Here is an 18,237-nt window from a genome sequence, read left to right on the forward strand (position 1 = left end):
TCAACAGGAGGTCACCCACCCAAGGCTTAATCAAGAGCTACCACTAGAGACGAGAAAACCGACCATAAGTCGGGAGCGAGAAGCCTGACCATAGGTCGGGAGCACGACCGGGAGCGCGCCCAAGTTCACATACAAACCTCGCATGATTTTGAGAATATACATGTGAATGCATGTGGATTTGAAATAGTAATGGAGTTGTACAATGGTATTGAACATTTATATAGGCTTGTATTGGCCAAGAGCTGGATTTTTAAAAAAGTGGTCAAAAAAAGCTCACCATGTTATTGTTATGGGGAAAACGTGCCTAAAGTGGGGTCATATTGCTATATTATATCTACTCTACATTTACATTTGTAAGGGTAAATAAATATAAGAAATAGCTTTTTTAGCTTGATATCGAATATATTTATGGGGAATAAGTAAGAAATAAGGTTTAACAATTTTATAGGGATATTTAGGCAAAGATCAGGATTTTTGGTTTTGGTGGCCAAAAAATGATCCCCATGTTATTCTTATGGGAAAAAACGCCTAAAGTGACTTATCTTTCTGGGTTCACCACTACTAATGTAACGCTGGTAAACTAAGCTATTAGAAGACTGTTTGGCTAGAAGGTCAATTGGTTCTTGAAACATTTCTCACGGTTGGTGGACATTAAACTGATGTTGAGAGTTTCTGAACTTACAGATTCTGAGTCACGTTAATCTATTATCAAATATAGGTGGTTTATGACTTCTGACTGTGTGTAGTGTGTTTGTTCCGGATACACAGCCGACTGGGCCGAAAGTTGTATCCAACGATATATCAAAAGCCCAGCGTTTTGTGTTGTATAGAGTCAGTGTCAGTGTAGTATAGAGATATGTGTTGACATAGCTCTATAATGTCCTAAAACCACTTCGAGGTATGTTAATATCAGAATTGAAGACCAGCGTTTCAAGGGGGTGCTTTTTTGAAAACTGATTAGTCTCCATGGCAACAAGAACAACCACAGACATAACAGGATTTTGCTGTTCCCTTCGTAGTTGAATAATAGAGCAAATTGTAATTATGCTCTATACATAAACTGTTGCAATATACTGAAACGTAATGTCAAAATGTTTACAAACTTGGTGAACCCAAAATGCTAGCAATGGCAAATGAATAAATTAACTGAATATAATGATACCTCAACGAGGTTGTTTTGCATAAAATACATTTTTTACGGGTTATTTATTGTAAGAAACATAGGTACGTCCAATTCCAAAAAATTTTAGTCAACAACAAGCTAACCGGGTTTCAAGAGTCAATGAGCAAAACTTTGTACAGCTGAACAGTAAAAGTAATCTATCTTAGTTGACCTCCCAACACTTGGCAGAGCTGTTCAATGACTCTTAATTTCATAAATCACTTCAATTAAGACAAACTTGTGCAGATGTCATAGATTAAATAAAGTTAAAACTGACAATAGGCCTTCAACACAAAATCTGAGAAGTTCTGATAAAAAGTACCAAAGGTAGATTTTTTTACGAAAACTGAAAAAATAGTTTTAGAAGCTACAAGATAGAAACAGTGTTCACCGAGGTCAAAAGTGGGAATTCTTAAAACAGAAAATAAATAACGGTTTTCAGTGAAGGTCGTTTCGGAGGAAAGTACTCTTACAGCGTAGAACACTGAACAATCGGCGAAGAAGACTTTAACAAGTAAAGTCAATTAACAGAAGAGAACACAGCGACCAACAACTAGTTGGTAAACACCTGCCATGTCCGTCAGAGAGAAAGAAAAATACTACAAACCGAAGCTCATTCTCGTTAACAAAGCTCGTGAAAGATTTGCAACTCCTGCAATATGGTATATTGCCTTTGGTATCTGACTTGTATAGCCTAATACAATACAACTACAACAAGGTTAATGTCAATGGTACAGATTTTTCTCAGAAAATGCTTTCTCCTGATATATCTATGTCTCAATGGATATATTTTCTTAAAAATTTATTTTAAAACTTTACTACTTTGAAACAGTGAACATACGAAAGTAGGCATTTTAAGCCAAGTATGAATGGAGATGAGTGTAGTATGAGTGGCGCGATCTTGTTATAGTGACTTTTTTAACAGAAGACCAGGCTTACAAGTGACCATGGAATTGCATCGCAGCTGGAACAGCTTATTGTACACGACTTATTAGTGACTTAAGACCAACATATTCCTTAGACACAGCTGTTAATTAATAGCCCATACAGCCAAATGGCAACTAAAGGACCTACAGTTTATAGTGAAAGAACCCTACCAAATCACGCCTAGGTACAATATCATATCAATTATGTATATATTATATCAATCATCAATATCAATCATCAATATCAAGCATTGATTTATTGATATATCATTGTTTATAGCCCTTGTCCTTTGATTTGCCATTAACCACCAAAATGAATCAGGTAACATGCAACTAATCTGTATGGAGCTATTCAATTTTATATTGCCAATTCTAATGACACATAATCTGATCTTGTAGAACATTTATGAAATATAAACCGTGAATCTTCAAAATACTCGGAACAGAAGCAACAATCAACATCCGCCGGAACAAGATTCGTTATCATGTAAATTACCAGCTGTGAATGAAGAATAGTCTTCTATTTTGGAACTGGACCATATTTTCGGAGTTTGAATTATGTTGGATAAGAAGGAAAAAAATTACCTACACGTTTTACTATTTTGTTAGTAATGTAATTTAGAAAAAAGTCATCTTAGTTTCAGTGGCACAATAAGACATTCTCAACATTAATAAATGGGGAAAACTCAATCTTTGCTGTTGTAAACAAATAAGTGACTTCTGCAAACTTTAAGATAAACAAATTCGGCTGCAAATTTTAGACTCGTTTCAACTCATTGGAATTTTCAGCATAGCGTCTGAGCGAAGGAATTAATCATATACCGATTGCAAACTTAACTGATTTATACCATAATTAATTCACATCCATGAGGGTAGTAAAATAATCACCCTCTAATTCACGTTTTTAATGCGTTTTTTAAACAGAATATTCTAACCGCACAGATTGAAATAATTACCAACATTAATTTACCGAATAGTGAAACTAATTTTTGAAAGCTGAATGCATGCTGCGTTCAAAAATTGTAGTGAAGTTTATTAGAACATTATTAGCGCGAAAGATCAAGTTAATTTAGAAAAAAATCTATTATATAATACGATGTCACTAGATTTTTAAGTGTATTTCTTGGCGAAGATACGCAAATTTAGTTGAGAGTACGGAAATTTAGTATTAGAACAGAAACGGAATGGGTCACAAACTTAAATAAATTACGTCACAGGTCCGAATGTCTATTATAATACAGAGGTCGTAATAGCTGGTTCGGACCCTTTTTGACAATTCCATTAGTGAATATGAGTATGTTTACTCTTGGGGCCAGTAACGTAAATTGTTTAACTTTGGACCCATACCGTTTCTGTTCTAATATTCGTGGTTTGAGAGTTATGAGATCACTGTGACTGAGATCAGCTGATTGTTTTGTCAGCACAATTGATTACAAGCTGTTGTAGCATACGATTACTAGGTAACTACTTATTAAAAAGTTGACCGGCTCTGCGGTGGATCAATGGACTGGCTTGTGGGGATAATCATAGTAAAGTAGGGGGTCTAAACGGTCTGGGTTGGGTAATCAGAGGGTATGGGTTGCAGTAGCTGAGCGGAAGAAATCGCCGGGATAATCGATGTCTCATGGGATTGCGTAAGGTATTTAATGATAAACAACAAATCATCTCCAGGATTAACCTATTTTATAGCGCAATGAATTTTACATGTATAGCCTCACAACAACTAACACAATAAGCGTATAACGTACATTAACATCGCCACAAAATACAACTACGATACGCCCAAAAACACACCAACAATTAAAACATGCAAAACAAAACTCATTGCCCTAGAAACAAATACAAACAATACAACAACCACAAACAGCAATATACAATAACAACAAATAACACGACAACCACAAACAATACGACAACAAAAACCACTGTCAATGCCACAACCAACTTTATTGCCAAAACGATAATAGATAGCTTAACTAAAAAAGTTTATTAACTACAACAACGATCAAAACACACAAATCCATCATAATAACCATAGTTTACACAACAACCATAGACACCACAAAACAAATCACATAACCAAAACTAAAATAACCAGCTCAAAAACACAAACTATATAACCACCACAACAATAACCACGACCACGCCAGCAACAACTGCGCTCACCGATTCAACATATCCCCTACCAAAGAATCCCCACCACATTACAAAAGGCTATCCCAAGAACAAAAATCACAACAGTAATAATTCTACAGTAATATAAATTCTACAGCCATCACTGCAATCAAAACATCATTAGACACCACGACCACAACAACAAACAGAAGAACGAGAATAACCATGATCACCTATAGCCAAAATATCTAGAACTCCTACAAAAAATTATTAAAAACTACTCAAAACAACAACAACAAAAACATCACAATCACTTTGCCGGTGGAAAAATTACATCGATAACAAAAACCAACCACAGTTTTTTTTTTTATCTACACGCGTTGTAACTCCTATAAATATAGACTCACCTTTATAACTACATTAGAACCAACATCAAAACTATAAATATCCCATATTCCACCAGACATTGCACCAGGCACAGCCCTAGGTCCAAACAACTTTCTTCTCCTCGGGCTAAATGCTCAGATCTGTCATTATCTGTTGTGTGGCTTAGAAAGTTCTTCCGGACAACTTGCAATATGTCTGTCTGTCCGTCTGCAGACGCTTCCTCATGCCTTGCCATGCGCCGCCGCTCACTACGAGGATGGCCATTAGGTAATTTGACTTGGGTTTGATTCAATTTCGGTACATGAAATTGTGACTTTTCCCTCATAAACGTTGATTCGCACGGTCGTACGAATGGATTCAACATGATTCAACCCATCGAAAGTTCATTTTCAATTACAGTACAATCTTACTTCGAATTAACTATTGACTGAAATTCTATCTGGAAATTGGTTTTAGTTATTAACCGAAAATGGGAAACTTTGCAGGACTGGGGTAGGCCTACTATCGGGTAAGTCTTGCTGAAAATCAAATCAATAATACTTATAGACCAATTTATGAATTTTCTATACATTTATAACGTGACAGAACAAACATTGATATAGTCACAAAATTGGCCGAATAGTTAATATCTCATGAAGGAAAATGTAGACAACCGGTAACTGTATGTGAGGTAGTTGATTGTGCTGTGCAAATAATTATCCGTTCATCTGATGAAAAATACATCGAAGCTCTAACTGCATACCTTTTCAAAACTTTAAAATGTTAATTCAGTTACTACTGTTTTTAATTATACGTAATCCAACTAATAATTTGAAGATTATTGAAATATGTTAAAACGTAGGAACAAGTATAAAGTAAGTAAGAATTACCGGCATTAATTAAAAATCTCATCTAATGAAATCCATACTACCACAATAACTAAAAGATAGTCAATGCTAAAAGTAAACTCCATCCAAAAATTTGACGATCATTAAAATTCGATAATATGAAAGAAGAGTTCTTGAATAATCCTTTGAAAAAAAAAAAAAAAACTAATGACCAACGAAGAACTAAGAACCTTAAGAAGTAGAAGAGGAACTAAGGAAGTGTAGCATTTATAAGAACAATGGGTGAGTAACAAATCGAATGATGTCTACGGACTCAAACATCTGTTTAACAGTTGGAGCAAAAACGTGACAATTTGTACGTCAAGTTTAAACAGGTGCAACAACAGAGTAGAACGTAAGTAAGCCGTGAGCTGTCAGGAATGTTCAACAAAACCACCGCTGGTGATGTTACATTTATAATATATATTGGTTAATAGACATGAATAAGTCTCTATTGTATAACTCCATGTATGATGTAGGCATATACTTTTCTATGTATAAAAGAAGAATGAATATCGCCAAAAACGTCTTTAAATAGTCTACTAAACAGTTCAATAGTGGAAAATAACAGAAGTTAAACAGCATATTAGTAAACAAGGAAACTCCTTGAAAGTTTACAAGACAGAGTTTACAGTCAATGAAAGGTCCCCATAATCTCTGAGTACGAGTAAAAAACTAGGAAAATGTAAAACTACATAAAATAGTTCCAAAGATGTTTTCTATACATAAACTTGAAAGATGGGTGTAAACTATACTTTTACATGTATACATTATACACGTATACATGTATTCGTGTATAGGTACAGTGGTGGGTAGCGAGCTGTTCGGAGGTTCGGAGTCTGAGGTCCCGGGTTCAATTACCGCCAATCACCAATTGACTTTATCCACGTGAAAATGCCACGAGCCTCTAGGACTAGTCTGGAGTGTGTAAAACAATTTCGGGTTAGAACATAGCTAAAAAAGGAAAATAGTACAAGTGAAAAGATCGAAAGATGCAGGAAAAAGTCAACGTTTTATGCGTGGGTTGATTACAAATATCTCAACAGACAAGAAAAAAGTAACATCGAATGATAGGTCAGTAGAAAGTCGAAAAAATATCCAATACGAACAAGTTAATTTATTTTGGAATTACGTTACGTAGACGCAAAAGGGTGCGCAATTAAGATGTTACGTTAACTCCATAATGTAAAGACCATCACCCATCCTCCAATAAATATGAGAATGCAGTCAGAAAACTAAATTCTATGAAGCCAGCACAAAACTCAAAATACAAAGTTCAGAAGAGTGGCCGTCACTGAAGAAGAAGGAAAACGACCGTGAGAGTGTAAATGACCTATAATGTAAACAGTGACTGCAACAGGTTGGAACGAATGGACGAATGGCGGTGTTGGTACTGAACTGTAACGTCCAACAGTCCAAGTGTGTCAACGGGTCAGTTGTATGGAAGACGGTACCGTTGTCCAATGTATAGTGTCTACTGTCTGTATAGAGGTGACAGACTGTGTCTACTGTGTCTAGGGATGGTAAACCTCCAGCTGAGAAGTCTGCAGCGAAGAAAATCTGCTGCCAATTTGCTGAAATGATAAAGAACAGTGGTATTCTCTTTCGTGACTTCATCTTTCTAGAGCGTTTGAGTTCTCAGATTTTGAAAATCAAACTCATTCTCACACCTTGAGTGGTTTGAAGCACCCCCCCCCCCCAAATGCTTTAAGCCGTTAAGTGTTTTCTATGCTAAAATACTGCAGGCGTAAAAAGTCATAGAACTAGGATTGTAAAATACACCAAGAGGCTTTGAATTAATTAGCTTTGTCTACCATTGGAGATCATACAACTAAGGTGACTGCAGTGAAGATAATTCTGAAAATTGGCCGAAAGATTAAATAGCTTGAGTGGAATTCTTGATCGAGTTTTGTAAATCTAGACGCCCAAGGAGTCAAAGTAATGTTAAGGATTTTATTGATAAGGTTTGTATCCATTGGCATTTTAATGATAAAAAATATCTCGTATTATGCTTGCTTAAGCCTTGGTATGAAATTATTATCCTCCAACGACTCGCTAACCGAGGAACTAAATGGCTGCAGCCAAGGCCAGGACGAGAAGTGACATCATTTTCTTGAGTGTCCACTATACACTTCAAGTCAAGTGTTCGCAAATATATTAATTCGGTGATATTAATTTCGGTGTTTGGTGACATTAATTAAAGAACAAAAACTATTAGGTTTCTAATTGTAAATGAACACGCTTTCAAAATAAAATACCAAATTTTTTTTTCTGGTTTGAATGGAATTTAACAAAAGAATAAATGTAACAGAGTAAGGTTCGAACTTTCAACCCAAGGAAATTTTAGCATATTTAAGTAGTAGCTCTACGATTATGCTAAAAAGAATAAGCTATCCAGTAAGAAAGCTGTACAATCTGCTCTCATCATTTATCCATATTTGCCTACAGGTCTTTTCCAACCAGAAAGGGCACAGGCTGCTAATTTTCTGATTTTTATCGTGCAATCGATGAGGAGCGGTGACTCCAGAAGTCATACCATATTGAATGAATTAGTTTGGAAGGCAGCATTGATTGTTGCCTACCTTTAGAAGACCATTTTTATTAGCTTATGTCCGTCTCCTCACGTGTGTGTGTGATTTAAGTAATGAAATATTTTCTTGTAGACCTGGTAGTTTTCTTGGACATTCAAGTCTTTTTCTGCGTAATGAAACCCCAAAGAAGTGCCACTACCAACAAGTAGTTAACGTATTTGGGAATACTGTGCTGCCATTTATTTTCTTCTCTCTTCTTTCAGTGACCAGCATTAAACTGAATTTGAATAAACTGTTACTTTAACTTATTCGCGTCTTTAGGAATCAGCCCCAGGAAAAGTATCAAAACACGTCGAAGAGTCGCACATTTGGACTCTGATTCGTTTGCTCACGAATCACTGACCATTTGAAATATTTCTTATTAAAATCAATAAAGCAGAACAGATTCAAATTAGGTTCACTGAGTCGCCCTTTAAGTGACGAATGGTCTTTTCCCAAAGGTAGGTCTGCTAGTTCTATCATCCCATCAAAATGGCGATCAAAAGATCCTATTAAGATCAATGGACGATTCTTAAGGAATCTCTATCCATAAAAACTAATATGCACAACAAACGTCTAATTAAATTCAGTAGTCTTATCTTGCTAAACTCAAACTGATCAAGGGAACAATTCCACATTAAAGTCAACTATCACAAAATGATTCTCGTTATGTTTTGTAATGCAGACAAGAAAATATGTGGAGAAATGAGGTGGCCCAGACTTAATTTGAAGATTGTGGAACGCATGTAACTAATTAGGCCAATAGCTCGATCCCCAGCCTCAGGCTATAGTGGATGGCCGGCTCTCGGCTCTCTAAACGGGGAGAGCGGAGGTTAAATAGAAGATTACAGGAAAGTGATGAGAGGAGCGTTTAGGAAATGAAATGAGCTATGAAATATGTAAACCATCGGCTTTATGAATTTTTGCCTTAATATTGATATAGAAAAAATAAGTGTTTGGAGGTGTGCCACTATTAATTTGGACTATATTTCTGAGCGAAAAATATGGTGGGCCGACATTGAATGCGTTGAAGACCATTCCGTCATAAACATGAATGGAATACATTTTTGTTAACGATGCGTGTAACGGTAGTAACAATAAAAACTAAGTAGAAATTAAGTATTAACAATTTCCTCCTCACAGGACTGAATTGGTCTTTTGTACAGTTCATAATAAAAAGGAAATAAATCAATGATAAACATTTTCTTTAGATTCAATTGCATGCAACCTTACATGATACTGTTATGCACGGTGTAAATTGTATTTACAAATGGAAATATGCCATCTGTAATTTAGTACCGGTATCTAAACTGAAATCCCTAAAAAGTTAAATAATGATACATAATAATAAAATACAGTGGATTTCGGGGTTATCTAATTTAACTATAGGTGCATTAGTATTATGCTAGTTTCACTACCAACCCCTATGAATAATGTAAAACAAAAACAACTTCAGATAAACCGAACAGTACCCTACAATAGGACGAAAAGTTTACTTCCAGATCCAAAGTCAACGGGTACTACAGTACTACAATTTGCTGATTTGTGAGCTGTGGATAAAATATAACTCGTGTCAAACGAATAGTCTAGATTGCATCACTGCACGATTGGCATCACTGTGATTGGTAGCAGATTTCCAATTAAACACAACCACATGGCTCCACTTAAACCTCCCGCCAGTCCGGCACCGGAAGTTGGAGTTTACCGGATCCGGAAGTTACACCTGCCTCGCCAGTTTCCCATACAAGGCCTTGGAATACCGTTGTCCGCAAATCGTCGTCGGTTGTTAGAGAGATCAAAAGACAGTATTGTGTTAAGTATTGTGGTAGAACTGGGGTCAGGTAACTGTGGTCAAACGTCTGGACCGTTATTGTCCATCTTGTTCGAAATCGAGCACAAAGAAGAAAAGGAGTCACGATGGGAGGTCATGAAAAACAACTTACAGTAATGTGGAATATGGTGCCATAATCTATTGGGAACTGATTAATGTATTTTGCATCCATGCCCTAATTTTAAATAGAGTTTATTTTACTAGGTAATGTATTTTTGTCATCACTCTATACTAAATTAAATTCTGTTATAAAGACAATGGTTTGATATAAATTGAGATTTGTTCAAAAATGCAATTGTTCAAACATCTGGCTTGTCTTATTTAGGGGCTCGGGGCTTTCCCCGAAATCGGTCACTTTTGGAAACTAGTACTTACAGTATACAATTTGTGAACTGAAACCAGAAATAACCACTACGATGAGACCCATGTACTAGTTGCACATTTTAATAAAGTCCAAAACTTGTTTACTAATTTAAAATAAATTAATTTAAATTTTTCGATTTTAGATCTACAACTTCAAAAGTGATATAACTACTTCAATCAGGATAAAATAAAATAAATCAAGCCAATTTAAAAACCATTTTTATAAACTTTTTGTCTCTTGTTTACAATCTGAAACATTTTCCTGAAGTATCAGCTGTTACTTTACAATTCGCATTTGAAGCGTTATAAAGAAAGTTGGTCAGCATCACAGGATTTTTTTTAGTGGCCTCTAGAAATAAATGAAACAGTAGGGTTGCGAAATAACCCTGAAGAAAATAGACTTTTTTACCATTCGTCCCTCCACTAGGTTATAAACTTAGAAATGCCGCATTGATCGTAAAAAAACAGTTCAGTGTAGGACAGCTTGAAAAGGAATGTTATAGAGAAAACCCAATTATGTAATAATGTATTATAACTGTTAGTAGCCAATTCATAGTTTGGCGATACAGTTATCATTCGTAGTTAAGAACATCTAGGTGAAGGCATTAAAATGTAAGCTCTAAAATCACAATATACCCTCACTAATACGGACTTAGCTTAATCCGGACAGTCCACACAGTTGACAATAATTTATACAACCTGTGATACAGCTAAATTAGAAATGCGCCACTGTAAGCCAACAGTAGGCTTAGATTTTAGTTATGAACACATTGTTCCGGATTTCTTCTTCAATAGAAGTTTCATTATACAGGGTGTCCCATATGTAAACAGCCTAACTCCGGAAAATGGTGTTTGAGTCAAACAAAATCAATAATAACAGATTTTCGAAAAATACCTAGTTATTGAAACATCCACCATTTTGTTTTTAGTATTTAAAATGTGTTTCTCTAAAACCATTAAAGCTATCTTAATGAAATTCGGAATTATGAATGAATGAAATTCGAGTTATGCTTCAGAAAAAAAATATCTAGGTACGGATAAATATTTTTGTATATCCTGCTGTGTTCTAGTTGATAACAGTTTCAAAGTATTTTAAGATTATAATTCAGTCCAAATGTCAACAAACCAACAAAAACGTTTGATCTAATCAGTAAATTAGATTAATCATACTAACGTCCAATATTTGAGAAGGATTCAGGACTGTTAGAATGAAGTCCAATACAAAACTCTTTGTTTATGAAGTTACACTAAAATATGGACTAAAGTGGGAGTAGAACACGGCTCTATTCTAAGCTACACCTCCCGCACAGAAGTGAGGTTAAATACCTGTGCTCACTGAATTCTGTACTTGTTGGGTTTTACTACAGAATCAAGAGAAACACAAAAGCAAATTAATAAAGAACTGATGAGATGATGAGATGGATAATTTTTACAACACGGCATCACTAGGAACAAAAAATACATATTACTATTTTTCGTAGGAATTTCCTTTAACAAGTGCTAAATTAAAATTCGGTATCGTGTTGGTTTTTTAAACTGCAGGTTTGCTGCGGCGAGGGTATTTATATTTTTTTAAATAAAATTTTGTAAATAGTCAAAAATGGAAAACGTCAAATAAATTTTAGATTTTACAATTATGACGTCAAAGTCTACGTATGAGTATTGAAAAGGAATGACAGTACCTAAGCAAAAGCAATGCTACATTACATCAATACAGGTACTACTTAATTCGTAATTAATTTCATGGGGTTCGAGTAAATTGGTTTAATAATATCTTGCAAGCGAATCAGCATCTAATTCTACTCAAACCCACTACCATTTATAAGTTCATCCCTTTCCCTTTCCATACTAGGTTAAATCAAACTATCAATTATTTTATATTTTCAGATTTTAGTAATAGGAAATTGTTAACACAGTTGTAGTTTATTGTATAATATATCTATTGAGAAGTACATGTTTACATGTACTTTGAGAAGAACTTTTTACATATGAATGTAGAATATTGTAGGTATGTAAGTATTAGAAATTTACCTATGCGTACTTTTAAGATTAGAATAAACAATTTTCAATTCAGAAATCCTTATTCTAGTCCTGAGGAGTTGATCAAACCGTACACAAAAGTATGAGTTCGAAATTCTGCTGCACATTCTTGTATGTCTTTATCACACTGCAAGCTAAACTGAGTCACACCGTACGTACATTATTATAAAATGTACGGGGCTATATGGTAATTTATGTTAATTTAAACCCCAATGAAATTTCTGAATTCTCATGTATGTGGGGGATTATGATTCTCCCCGAATTCAAAATGCTTGTCCACGAATTCCAGACACGGCGCTATGAGCTCACAGCTGTTCATTTGTGGTTGAGATGTGTTGGATCAGTTGTCAGTGAGTCACCATTTCACCGCCTCCACACATTGTCAACTACGTCAGCTTCAAGGATCAAATTTATGCTCAACCACAAAACGTGTAAGCCACAGACAAGAGAGTAAATATTACTGTAACATCTCGTCTGTGGTTAAATAGTTTGAATGTGACTGTATTACACTTGACTATCGATGGAAGTTGACATCGCGTCCCGATGTTAAATTTGTAGCCAGTTTTACAATGAATAATTTATAAATAAAAATACTTTTTAAAAATAACACGTTTTTAAACGCACTAAAAAGTATAAAATAATGTATAAAGTGTTGAGATAATAAATACTTGTAAGATTTAAAACGAAAAACGTGGGGCGCACGCTGATTTACAATTAACTTCACCTATTGAACTATTATGATCTATTACATGCGCCCCACGTTTTTCGTTTTAAATCTTACAAGTATTTATTCTCTCAACATTTTATACATTATTTTATACTTTTTAGTGCGTTTAAAAACGTGTTATTTTTAAAAAGTATTTTTATTTATAAATTATTATCTAGTTTTTAGTCTTTAATTTGTAAATATGTTAAATCTATTTTATATAGCCTCTTAATGCATAACCAAAAACCAAAACCTTATTATCTGTAATCAGATGTTTTATCTTTACTTTGAAATGATTGTTTTATATTTTTAGAATATCTCGGGAGCAGAACCTGTACCTTTTAACCTCTGCTCTTCTAACTGTCAAATTTAAGTATTTACAGCTGACTTAAATTAATTTATATGTATACATTCTTTTAAAATGTAAACATGGAAAATTTGGAAGCCAAAGGGGCGTAGCCCAAGGGAAATATGAAAATTAAATTATATAATATTGCATTGTCATCCATTTGTGAGCTGCTATGTTTCAAGTTTAAAGTCTCTAGCTCATCGGAAACTTCGTTTAAAATTGATATTAAAATTTGTAGGAAAGCGAGCTAATAAAAACAAGCCCTTGGGGCGTAGTCCAAGGGAAATATGAAAATTAAATTATATAATATTGTATTGTCATCCATTTATGAGCTATGTTTCAAATTTCAAGTCTCTAGCTCATCGGGAAGTATCAAAATTTGCAAGAAAGCGATTTAATAAAAACAAGCCCATGGGGCGTAGCCCAAGGGAAATATGAAAATTAAATGATATAATATTGCATTGTCTTCCATTTGTGAGCTACGTTTCAAGTTTCAAGTCTCTAGCTCGTCGGGAAGTTACTAGTGGTATACAATTGATTTCAAAATTTGTACCGGACAAGAAAGCGAGCTAATAAAAACGTTTTAAAAAATATACGTAGTTTGTGCGCCGATAGATTGTGCCGATATGTCATCTACCTACAGTATTGGTTTCAGTTGAATACGCCATTTTTATTAACCGAGTCAAGGTATAAGGATGAATTATTGTAAACTAAAACAACTGCTACGTCTCATTAACTATCCAAATAGCAGAGGAAAATGTAGTTTTCTTACTCTGTGGTAGCTTACTCTGTGAATGACTCATTCAATTATGCTCTGTATGAATGAAACATTGGCTACAGCTGTGCTAGTCCACATACAAGGGATGTCTATAATAATTTGGCCATCGACAATTGTATCTAAAACTCAATGATTATATTTGCCATTTAAAAAATTGCCACCATGTACCTTTTGTTTTGACTTTTAAATGCAGCTTTATGTTATCCCTCTGAAATTCAGTATTGTAATACACGTGGTTAACCGATTGTCTTTTAAGTCTGACACTGACACTTTGTGTGTGTGTGTACATATCTTACTTAAATAGGGTGCATATAGTTTTTAAACTCTATTATTTGGTAGCTAACCCATAAAGTATTGGATTGGCGAAATTAAAAAAAACATAGTACCAGGAGACCGAGCTTTGTTCGGATTGAATTAAACACTAAATTTATTAGATAAGTTATTTTGCTAAATTAAAGATGTTTATTATGTACGGTATTCCATGTAAACAAACTTTAGAATATACAAAGAAAACATTTTAATGCACCTTTATAAATGGGTACATATTGCTATAAAAAGGTATTGACGATATTGGGCACTTTAAAAGGGCTGTAGGGTGGAAACTGGATTATCCCCAGCCCTGTAACCAACTCCAATCGATTTCTCGTGGTCAAATACCCCATAGTAAATATTTTAAAAATTTTGAATCCTTGGACGAAAATAAAAGTTTGTCCGTACACGCGCTTCTTTCAGATTATAGGAGTAGGATATGATGGAAATAGTAAACAAAACGCACTCTACATAGCTTTCTTCAGCTGACGAGTAGGTATCTTCAATTTCGGTTGAACGTTTTGGAAAATGACTACACCTTCTTTTGAGCTATTTAATAAACTTTGACATCGGCACACCTTGGTTTAAGGATCCGAAAACTAATTTGAAGGACGCGTTGATTGAATATCGTGAAAAACTTTGTTGCTGTTAAGATTATCTGATTCTTTTAGCAAAAATATAATTATAATCCCAAATGATCAAGGAAGGTTTAGTCCAGAGTTGGGCCATTACAAATCCACCACTTTACACAGGTTCTTACCATAGATAGAACCATTAAAACTGTCCAGTTAATGGTCCGTTGTGTGTGCGTGTGTGTGTGTGTGTATGATTATTATGCGACTCACACAGTACAACACCTTGGCCAGAGGTTGGTGACGTTTTCACGTTTGGCAAATATTCCCAATGGCAGTCTCACTATTTGCACGCTAATGATTTGGTAAAAAATTGACCAATGACTGTATACTTGATACTAGTTTTAATTCACAAACAATATTAAAGTCAGTTGTGTTCTGCAGAATACGCCAACATTTAGTGCTAGTTTCTTTATTAAGAACTTTTGTTAGAAGATGAAGAGGTTACAATGTCATTGTAGAACCACTGTCGGTAAATAACGATATTAAGACATTTTTTCGTCTAAAAATGATGGACATTAAAAAACAAAATACCATTCGAATAAGCAACGGTAGTATACATGAATTGCTTATGGATATGTATCCATCATATTATAGCATTATTCGTTATTTTATCGTAAATCTTTTTAAAATTATTGAAAAATATGATACGTGTCTCTCGAAGCTCAATACTGTATAGAGTAAACTCCATAGTGCACACCTCGTAATCTCAAGTTTCCCGTATTATGGACTGGTAAAAAATCTAATGAAGAAACTACAATTTCGCTTAGTTTGCAGGGTTGTTGCAACTTCAACTGTTCAATTGATTTAATTTAATTGTTTAATCCCCTGTTACAGGGGTTATTTTATTATAACAGGAACAGTTTACGATAATTTTTCACCAGTAGCATAAATATTATTAAGTATGCTTGTAAACAAACTAGGTAGCAGTTCAGAGTTCAGATGTAGCAAGAGTCCCTTTTAATCTGTAAGCCATGGTCGGTGGTATGTAGGCCTATTCAAGAGCAAAATGGAAAACCCAGGCCAATGCCTAAGGGCTTCCCGAAGTAAAAATAGACCTACAATCGCATACCTGTTAAGAAAACATAAGACATTAAATTCAATGTAATTTGTGCAGTATCTTTGAGTATGCCAAACACTAAAGCTAATTGTTTCAGTAGTATACGGTTTAAAATTGCAAACAATTATTGCCAATACTACATTTTTATATACATAGTTATTTCACGTTTAAAGCGGTCAGCTATTCAAACTTGGCTTAAAATATTTTTGGACTATGGATGATATATTGCTGTCTTAAAAACTTACAACATCCATTTGGCTTGTAATGATGTAGAATTTGATATATTTAAATTTTGTTTTACACAAATAACGCATAGCAGTAGACCATATCCGGCTTATGGTGGATAATATCTTTATATGAGAATACTCTTAGATGAATGCCTTCCTCAATAGCAGGTAATTCTGATATCCCTGTAAAAAGTAAATTAAGCTATCCAGTTAACTTACTGCAACGTGATTTTTTTAAGAAATGTTGACTATGCCTAAGTGATGCACAAAGGGATTTTTTTTAATAGTTTCTGATATGTTTTATTTAACAGTTTAGAGCCTGATGATATGCAAAACATCCGCTTTTCCAAGATTCAAACTTGCTATATAAACTTAGTAGTAAAAGTGTCACAAAATCTAACAACATATTTAGAGCGCATAGAAGGCCATGGGTAAAGGTTAAATATTTCCCAATATAACAAATATCCATTCAATATACTAAGGCCCTACCAAACTTTGTTCTTTGAAACCATGTGTAAGTGTTAAAAAGTTGGTACTAATTAATCAATAATAAATATCTTAATTTGCGTGCACTAAGGATTTTTTTATATAAACATTTAGTTGGAGGTTTCACGAAACACAACATTTTGGTTGATTTTTCACCACAATCTATTCATAGGTTATAAAATTATTTATGAGCTTACCCGTGAGCAAATCCCTGTAATCCATGATTACCATACCAACACCTATCCGAACACCATTCACTCAGTTCCACCCGGAGACTCGCGACAATGCCACTGCCACTGCCAAACAAATCACAACGCCGCAACAGAACCACAGCCACTGCTACTGCTTCACTGCTTCCCAGCTGATAGGACTCCCGCCAAGCAGTGTGTGGCGCCCCTAGCGGCTGGTTCAGTACACTACCACTACATTGTTGAACCACAGACAATATAATACTTTAATGTTTCCATTGTCTGTGGTCCACAGCTGGTTTTTCTGCTTCAGGCGCCTATTGGAAGCAAAGCGTTTTTGCAATTTCCCGCATATTTCTTTTTTAGTGTTTTCCATTACGTTTAACACCATACAACAAAGTTTAAAAAAAATGGAATACGTGCTATTGCTATAGGTACAAAAGGAGTTATGCTGTAAAACGTAAACGTGTGTTTTTTTTTATCATATTTTATCATATTTCATATCATATTTTCTTTTACTTTCTCCCCCTATACCATAGTATATGGAGAAAGTATTGTTTTCGTCAAAATTTTCGAGTTTGAGTTTTGAGTGGATATATTCGTTTTGGGTCCCCCTGGACCCAAAAAAGTGGTTTTCGAAGTGATGTCTGTGTGTGTTTGTGTGTGTTTGTGTGTGTCTGTGTGTCTGTGTGTCTGGATGTGTACAGAGCTAGAGACTACACCTGTGGTCCGATTTCGATGAAATTTGGTATGTAGGTTCTAATCCATGGTATCTCCAGGCGTTTTTTTCATTTTTTTGAAATTTTGATTTTTAATGGGGATTTTCCCATAAAAACCCATAAAAAACCGGAAAAATCGGATTTTTCTCAAAAATGGCCCGAACGATTTTGATAAAAATTTAGTATGTTGTAGCCCTTTAAATTCTGAACAAAATGGTACAAATCCCATTTCTGTAAAAATTACGGTTCAAAAGTTATGTTCAAGGGTTCAAGTGTTATGGTAAATTATGTTATTTTCCCATAAAATCCCATAAAATAACGAAAAATAGGATTTTAGAAAAAAAAATCCGTTTTTATTTAACATAGTATGTTATGATCCTTACAATTTTGATAGTTTTTCTCATTTCTTAGAAATTTTTATTTTTAATGGGTATTTTCCCATAAAACCCCATAAAATGACGGGAAAAAAAGATTTTCCCAAAAATGGCCTGAACGATTTCGATAAAAATTTAGTATGTTATAG

At 34.5% G+C, this 18,237-nt stretch overlaps 1 protein-coding gene across 1 annotated transcript in view; it reads right to left on the reverse strand.

Moving 5' to 3' along the window:
• LOC128989635 (uncharacterized) overlaps positions 1-17,133 on the reverse strand; it is a 50,781-nt gene extending 33,648 nt beyond the window's left edge. The window contains exon 1 of the mRNA XM_054411588.1: positions 17,005-17,133. Coding sequence (XP_054267563.1) covers positions 17,005-17,038 — 34 coding nt within the window. The 5' untranslated portion in view covers positions 17,039-17,133. The remainder of the gene's footprint in view (positions 1-17,004) is intronic.
• Positions 17,134-18,237: the final 1,104 nt, after the last annotated feature.

This window comes from Macrosteles quadrilineatus, unplaced genomic scaffold (genome assembly GCF_028750875.1).
Source record: "Macrosteles quadrilineatus isolate MER2022 unplaced genomic scaffold, UCM_ALF_1.0 Scaffold_1__1_contigs__length_201487025, whole genome shotgun sequence".
Lineage (NCBI taxonomy): Eukaryota > Metazoa > Arthropoda > Insecta > Hemiptera > Cicadellidae > Macrosteles > Macrosteles quadrilineatus.